Source organism: Belonocnema kinseyi, chromosome 5, assembly GCF_010883055.1.
Source record: "Belonocnema kinseyi isolate 2016_QV_RU_SX_M_011 chromosome 5, B_treatae_v1, whole genome shotgun sequence".
NCBI classification, from domain to species: Eukaryota; Metazoa; Arthropoda; class Insecta; order Hymenoptera; family Cynipidae; genus Belonocnema; species Belonocnema kinseyi.
This window is the reverse complement of record NC_046661.1, coordinates 92253273-92260490: the sequence shown is the minus strand read 5'-3', so window position 1 is coordinate 92260490 and position 7218 is coordinate 92253273. Positions and strand designations below refer to the sequence as shown.

The following is a 7218-nucleotide window of genomic DNA, read 5'->3' as shown; positions in this document are numbered from 1 at the left end:
TATATATAGACTTTTCAAATAAAAATAATTAACTTGCAATTAAAGCAAGTGGATTTCCTGCATTTTTTAAAACAGTTTCTTTAAAAAAATTGTTTTAACTATTTCAGCCGTAGAAAAAGTTAATTTCAAAAATTTCAAACAGCAGTGTTGCACAGAATATTTTCCTCGAAAAAAGCCAAAATATTACTTATTTTTAATCATTTTTCAGAAATGTTCGTAAGAAGCGATAGCAAAAAAAAAATCAATTGCAAAAAATATTGTTAAAATCAATTTGTTTGAATAAATGAAAAAAAGGGGGAAGAGAGCAGTTCTTCAAAAAGGAATAGGGGGAATTAAAAAAAAAGGAAAACAGGGTTAGGCGTGCTAATAGAGAATTTATTTCGCATTTGTGTAAAGTTGGCACAGAATCAAAAAACTCTTGCTGCCAAAATTGAGCCATTTCTTGTGATTCAATGTAGAATTTTTTTGTTAAACGTTGACTAACGTATCTCTTGCCAAATCATTCTCATTTTTCGCCGAATTTAAAGGCGAAATTTTATTTTAGAATATGGTGCCAAAAATTGTTTGAAAATTAAAAAACAGGGGCTATTTTTTGATATTCTAGTATTTTTCAAAATAATTGAGATAAGTACCTTTTCGATTTTTATTAATCTGAAGGGTTTCCGAAATATTCGAAATACGGAAATAAATTTGAAAAAACAAAAAATTATGAATTTGTGAAAATAAATTTTCGTTTTCAAAAATATGCGAGGTACGGGAGGAAGTTCAATGCAGAAATTGTTCTTCTTGAACACTCCAAGAAAAGGTTCTTTTAAATTTTTAGATTTTTTAACCATTTTTTTTTTAGTATTACCAATTTAACCCATTTTTATTTTTGGTTTCTTGATCGGTCGCTTAGTTTTTATGTATTTAATTACGAAAAAGTTTTAAATTCATAGCTTTAAAGTTTTAAATTGTTAAAAATGACTTAACTGCTTAAGAAATTGTTTAAAAAACGAGGAGACCAGATACTTACAGGAAGTATCAAAAGGTTTTTTTTTCTTTCGATCGGACGCTTAGAAGGTTTATAACAATTTCAGAATTTTGAAAAATAATTTAAGTGATTAAAAAATATAAACTAAAGACATCTTTGCAGTCTTAGTTTGTTTATAATAATTGCAGAATGTTAAAAAATAATATAATTGTTTAAAAATTGGGTAAAAAGAAAACTTAGATATTACTAAGATGAATACCAATGTTTTTTTGGGTTTTGACTGGACTTTCAACATGTTTATAATTAAATAAAAAAGATTAAAATTATTAACAAATGATTTAATTGTTTGAAAAATGTTGTAAAAAGGCGCATCTAGATATTTCGAAGACGGATGCAAGGATGTTTTTGGTTTTTCGATAGGTCGCTTAGTTTGTTTATAGTTAATTATTAATAAATAATCTAATTGTATAAAAAGTTGTTTAAAAAAGGCACGGCCGGATATCTCAAAGACGAATCTAATGGTGTTTTGGGGTTTTTGATCGGAAGCTTAGTTTGCTTATGATTAATTATAAAAGTTTGAATTTATTAACAAATAATGTAACTGTTTACAAAATTGTTTTTAAAAAAAGCGCAACTAGATCTTTTGGAGGTAAATCCAGTGGCTTATCACTTCTTGTATTAACGGACGCGTAGTTTGTTTATATTGTAATTAATAATAATCGCTAGGGAATTGTAATTAATTACAAAAGTTTGAAATCCATAACTATTTAGTTTCAAATTAAGAACAAACGATTAAATTGTTTAAAAAATTATCCTTGAAAAACAAATCACACCCAGATATTTCTGAGACAAGTTCAAAGGTTTTAGTGCTTTGTTTATAAAAAGTTACAATACAATAGAAAATAATGTATTTGTTTAAAAAATGATTTTAAAACAAAATAAAAGGCGCACCTTGATAATTTCAAGACGAATCCAAACGAGTTTTTAGTTTTTTAACGGATGCTTAGTTTGTTTATAATTAGAAAAGTTTAGAATTATTTAAAAAATACTTTAAAAACAAAAAAGGCGCACTTAGATATTTCGGAGAAGATTTCAAAGGTGTGGTTCGTTTTTTTACTGGACGCTTAATTTGTTTATGATAAATTACAAAACTTGGAAATTATTAATAAATTATTTGTTTGAAAAATTAAGAAACAAATAGAAAACGGCATACCTTGATAATTCAGAGATGAATCCAAGGGTGTTTAGTGCTCAGCTTGTTTATAACAATTGCAAAACAATAGAAAATAATGCATTTTTTTGAAAAACTGTTTTTAAAAAAATGCTCATCTTAATAATTCCAAGGCGCTAAATATGTTTATAATTAATTACAAAGTTTGAAATTATTAATATTGTAATTGTTTAAAAAAAGGAGCAATTATATGTCTCGAAGGCGAATACAATTTTGTTCCTGGATTTTTGATCGCAAGTTTAGTTTGTTCATAGTTAATTATAAAAGTTTGAAATTATGAATAAATAATGTCATTGTTTAAAAAAAGGCTCACCTTAATAATTCTAGGACGAATCCAAACGGGGTTTTAGTTTTTTTATCGATCTCTTAATTTGTTAACAATTAATTATATAATTTCGAAGTTATTAATAAATAAAGTAATTAAAAAAAAGGCGGAACTAGATATTTCGAACGCGAATCCAAAGGGATTTTTTTTAACGAAAGCTTACTTTGTTTATAATTAATTATAAATGTTTAAAATTAATAATAATTAATGTTATGGTGTAAGCTATTGTTTAAAAAAGGCGAAACTAGATATTTCAAAGGCGAATCCAAAGGGGTTTTGGCTTTTTCTTTGGAAGATAACTTTTTTTATAATTAATTATAAAAGATTAAAATTGTTAATAAATAAAGTAATGTTTAGTACTTGTATAAAGAATTGTTTAAAAAAAGAAACGGCTTGATATCTCGAAGGTGGATATAAAGGGGTTTTTGGTTATTTAATCGAAGCTTAGTTTGTTTATAATTAATTATAAAAGTTTAAAATGGTTAATAAATCATTATTTAGTACTTGTATAAACAATTATTAAAAAAGGCGCAACTAGATATTTCGAAGACAAATCCGAAGTTTTTTTTTGGACTTTTAATCGGAAGCTTACTTTGTTTATAATTAATTATAAAAGTATGAAATTATTAAAAAATAATGTAATTGTATAAACAATTGTCAAAAAAAGGTGCAACTAGATATTTCAAAGGCGAATCCAACTTTTTTTTTAAATCGGAAGCTTTGTTTGTTTCTAATTAATTATATATGTTTGCAATTATTATTAAATAAAGTGATTGTTTAAAAAAGGCGCAACTAGATACCTCGAACGCGGATCGAAAGGTGTTTTTGGTTTCTTGGTCGAAAGTTTCGTTTGTTTATAATTATAAGAGTTTAAAATTAATAATAAATAAATAGTTCATTAATTATATAAAAAAATTGTTTAAAAAAAAACACAGCCAGATATATCGAAGATGGATCTAAAGTTTTTTTAGATTTTTCGATCGAAAGATTAGTTTGTTTATAATTAATTATAAAAGTTTGAAACAATTGATAATAATGAAATTGTTTATGAAATAGGCACAGCTCGATATGTAGAAGGCGGATCTGAAGTTGTTATTCGTTTTTTGAACGAAAGCTCAGTTTTTTTATAATTAATTATAAAAGTTTAAAAATATTAATAAATAATGTCATTCTTTAAAAAAAGGGCGCAATGAGATATCTCGAAGGCGAATCCAAAGGTTTTTGTTTTTCTAATTGAAAGCTTAGTTTGTTTACAATTATAAAAGTTATAAATAATTAATAAAGTCATTGTTTAGTACTTGTATACAAAAATGTTAAAAAAGGCGGAATTTTTGGCTTTTTAATTGGCAGTTTAGTTTGTTTATGATTATAAAAGTTAAAAATTATTAATAAATAAAGTAATTATTTAGTACTTGTATAAAAAATTATTTAAAAAAGGGAACAGATAGATGTCTCGAAGGCGTATCTAAATGTGTTTTTGGTTTTTTAATCGGAAGCTTAGTTTGTTTATAATTAATTATGAAAGTTTGAGATTGTTAATAAATAATGTAATTGTATAAACAATTTTTAAAAAAGGGAAAACTAGATATTTCGAAGGCGAATCCGAAGGTTTTTTTGGTTTTTTAATCGGAAGCTTAGTTTGTTTATAATTAATGACAAAAATTTGAAATTATTAATAAATAATTTAATTGTATGAAAAATTATTTAAAAAGGGACAAATAGATATTTCGAAGACGAATCCAAAGGTTTTTTTGGTTTTTTAATCGAAAGCTTAGTTTGTTTATAATTAATTATGAAACTTTGAAATTATTAATAAATAATGTAATTGTATAAATAATTGGGGAAAAAGGGGCAACTTGATATTTCGAAGGAGGATCCAAAGGTGTTTTTGGTTTTTTGATCGGAAGCTTAGTTTGTTTATAATTAATGATAAGAGTTTGAAATTATTAATAAATAATTTAATTGTATAAAAAATGCTTTAAAAAAGGGACAAATAGATATTACGAAGGCGAATGTAAAGGTTTTTTGGGGGGTTTTTTAATTGGAAGGTTAGTTTGTTTATAATTATAAAAGTTCAAATTTATTAATAAATAAAGTAATTGTTTATTATTTGTATAAAAAATTGTTTAAAAAAGAGGCAACTAGATATTTCGAAGGCGAATCCAAAGGTTTTTTTGGTTTTTTTAATCGGAAGCTTAGTTTGTTTATAATTAATGATAAAAGTTTGAAATTATTAATAAATAATTTAATTGTATGACAAATTATTTAAAAAGGGACAAATAGATATTTCGAAGACGAATCCAAAGGTTTTTTTGGTTTTTTAATCGAAAGCTTAGTTTGTTTATAATTAATTATGAAACTTTGAAATTATTAATAAATAATGTAATTGTATAAATAATTGGGGAAAAAGGGGCAACTTGATATTTCGAAGGAGGATCCAAAGGTGTTTTTGGTTTTTTGATCGGAAGCTTAGTTTGTTTATAATTAATTATGAAAGTTTGAAATTATGAACAATGGATTCAATTGTTTAAATTATTTTAAAAAAAGGCACACGTAGATATTTCTTGATGGATAAAAATATGTTTTCGGTTTTTTCATCGATCGCTTCGTTTGTTTATTATCAATTACAACTGTTCAAAAATCCATATCGACGGCAAATTTCTGGGACGTCTAATATCTTGACTAATTGCGAAGCTATCATTTCTTATCAACCTTTCGATCCACAAGTCGAAAAAGAAAAACAAATTACCTCAGCTATCCAAAAATAAATTTTTATTTTTCCGCTTAATATCTCGAAATTTTATTGTTTCGTTTCTAAACGTTTCATGATTCAGTTACATCTAGTTTGATGTGGAAAATTTTCGGCGGGATATTCGTGGCATTCTTGTATCGTGTTAAAGAGGAACCTCTATTTGCACTGAGTCATATTGGAAAGCTTTAAGAGCTTTAAAAACGCTAAAAAATATTTCTACAAGACGAATATTTAACGAAAAGTCTAGAACTTTATTATTATTATTTTTTTAAAATATTTTTAAATGTCTGGCATTTAAAGTTCTGATCTTTTTAAATTAAGCGCGTCATTAAACTTGCCATTGACAGCAAATTGACTGCATTGAACTCATCACTTACGGATCTTCGTGTCGTCTAGACTTTTTTGATCAATTCCACAAATGATTACTCTAAAACGTCAGCAGTTCGGAATCAGCTTATCACGCCTTACGTAACACGCACGTATTAATTTTCGAATCTGACTTGCGTCATTCAGAAAAAAAAAATTCGAAAAAAAAAAAACTTTTTACAGTAATTAAAACGCTTTTTTTATTTACAACAAATTATAAAAGCGTTAGACTAAGAGTCCCTTTTCTTCAAAACTTCAACGTTTTTAAACGTTTTCCCTAAAAATTGCTCTTTTTTTTTTTAATAACTTTTTTCCTCTGACACAAGTTAATATCGATTTTTTAAGTTCTGAGAAAACAAGGTATGTAACATCCTCGAGCCTGAAAGAGATGAGAAATATTAAATTTGTAGATATAAACTCACCCTCCCAAACTTGATGGGTTTTTCTGGACTGCCTTCCCTTTGTGGGACCGAACCAGGTGAACTAATCGACCCAGTTATCGAGGTCGATTGGATATTCGACAAATTGTTTATAGTTTTCACTTTTACCAATATTAACAATTTCGGCGCGGTAAAAAAAAATGTTGAGCGCTATATTTGTAACAACGTGTACTCGGCGGTTTCTGATACACTGAAGCAAAGTTTCAGACGAAACACGTCACTGGACAGCAGTCTACCGGGTCGGCAAGTTTGAACAAGTTTCGTGACACTACGTCACGAGGAGCCAATCACTTGCAGCTGAGGTCACCGCTGACCAATCCCAGAGTTCCGACGAATTGGGAGGGAAATCTAGAGAGGGAATTCCGAGAACCGTGTCATCCGGTCGGTCGATAACGAGATTATATACAAAAAGCAGACTTGCTGGCAAAAAAACAGTTTTAGGCTCCATGCACACGAGGGTGGCCAAAAAACGCATTTGAAAATTAAAATTTAATTTTTCGTTCCAGATTTCTTTTAATCAAAATATTAATAAATTTTGTTTCTATTTAAAAAAATTAGATATTCGAAAAATCCCGCCATTATTTGTTGCTGCGTAAATGTCTACTGCGCAATTTCACTTTCCCTCTGGGTGACCTTGAGAATATGAACTACTCTCCCCGAAAAGTTTCTAGAATTGAGGTCCGACTGTACCTTAGGGTGGACCAAAAAGGAATTTGAATTTTTTTTCGAATCCACACAAAAACAAATCAACTTTTAAAAAATAATATTCATGGCGCAAACCCCATGCAATTTAGCGCATTTTCCCATAATAAAAAAGAGGTTTTCGTATATTTTATACAGAATCGTCAATATTAGGTAAATCGAGTTGAAAATCATTATTTATTTTCAAAATTAGCCAGAGAATACTAATAAAATATCACTTTTTATAAATCATCCCCATAAGTCAGTTATACCGGGTCCTCCCAAAAAAAAACCCATAATTGAAAAATGTGTTTTTCGAGATTTTGACGCTAATTATGATTTTTTGCGGTTTAAAAAAAAAAGCAAATTGTTTTTAATACATAAAATACTACTTTATACTGATAATTAGATGTTTACATACATTTTTAAAACAACTTATTATTGATTTAA

At 27.2% G+C, this 7218-nt stretch overlaps 1 protein-coding gene across 1 annotated transcript in view; it reads right to left on the bottom strand.

The window, feature by feature from the left end:
* LOC117173777 overlaps positions 1-6535 on the bottom strand; it is a 33843-nt gene extending 27308 nt beyond the window's left edge. The window contains exons 1-2 of the mRNA XM_033362418.1: positions 6365-6535; positions 6070-6237 (exon numbers count right to left, since the gene is read on the bottom strand). Coding sequence (XP_033218309.1) covers positions 6070-6237; positions 6365-6535 — 339 coding nt within the window. The remainder of the gene's footprint in view (positions 1-6069; positions 6238-6364) is intronic.
* Between the last annotated feature and the right edge of the window lie 683 nt (positions 6536-7218).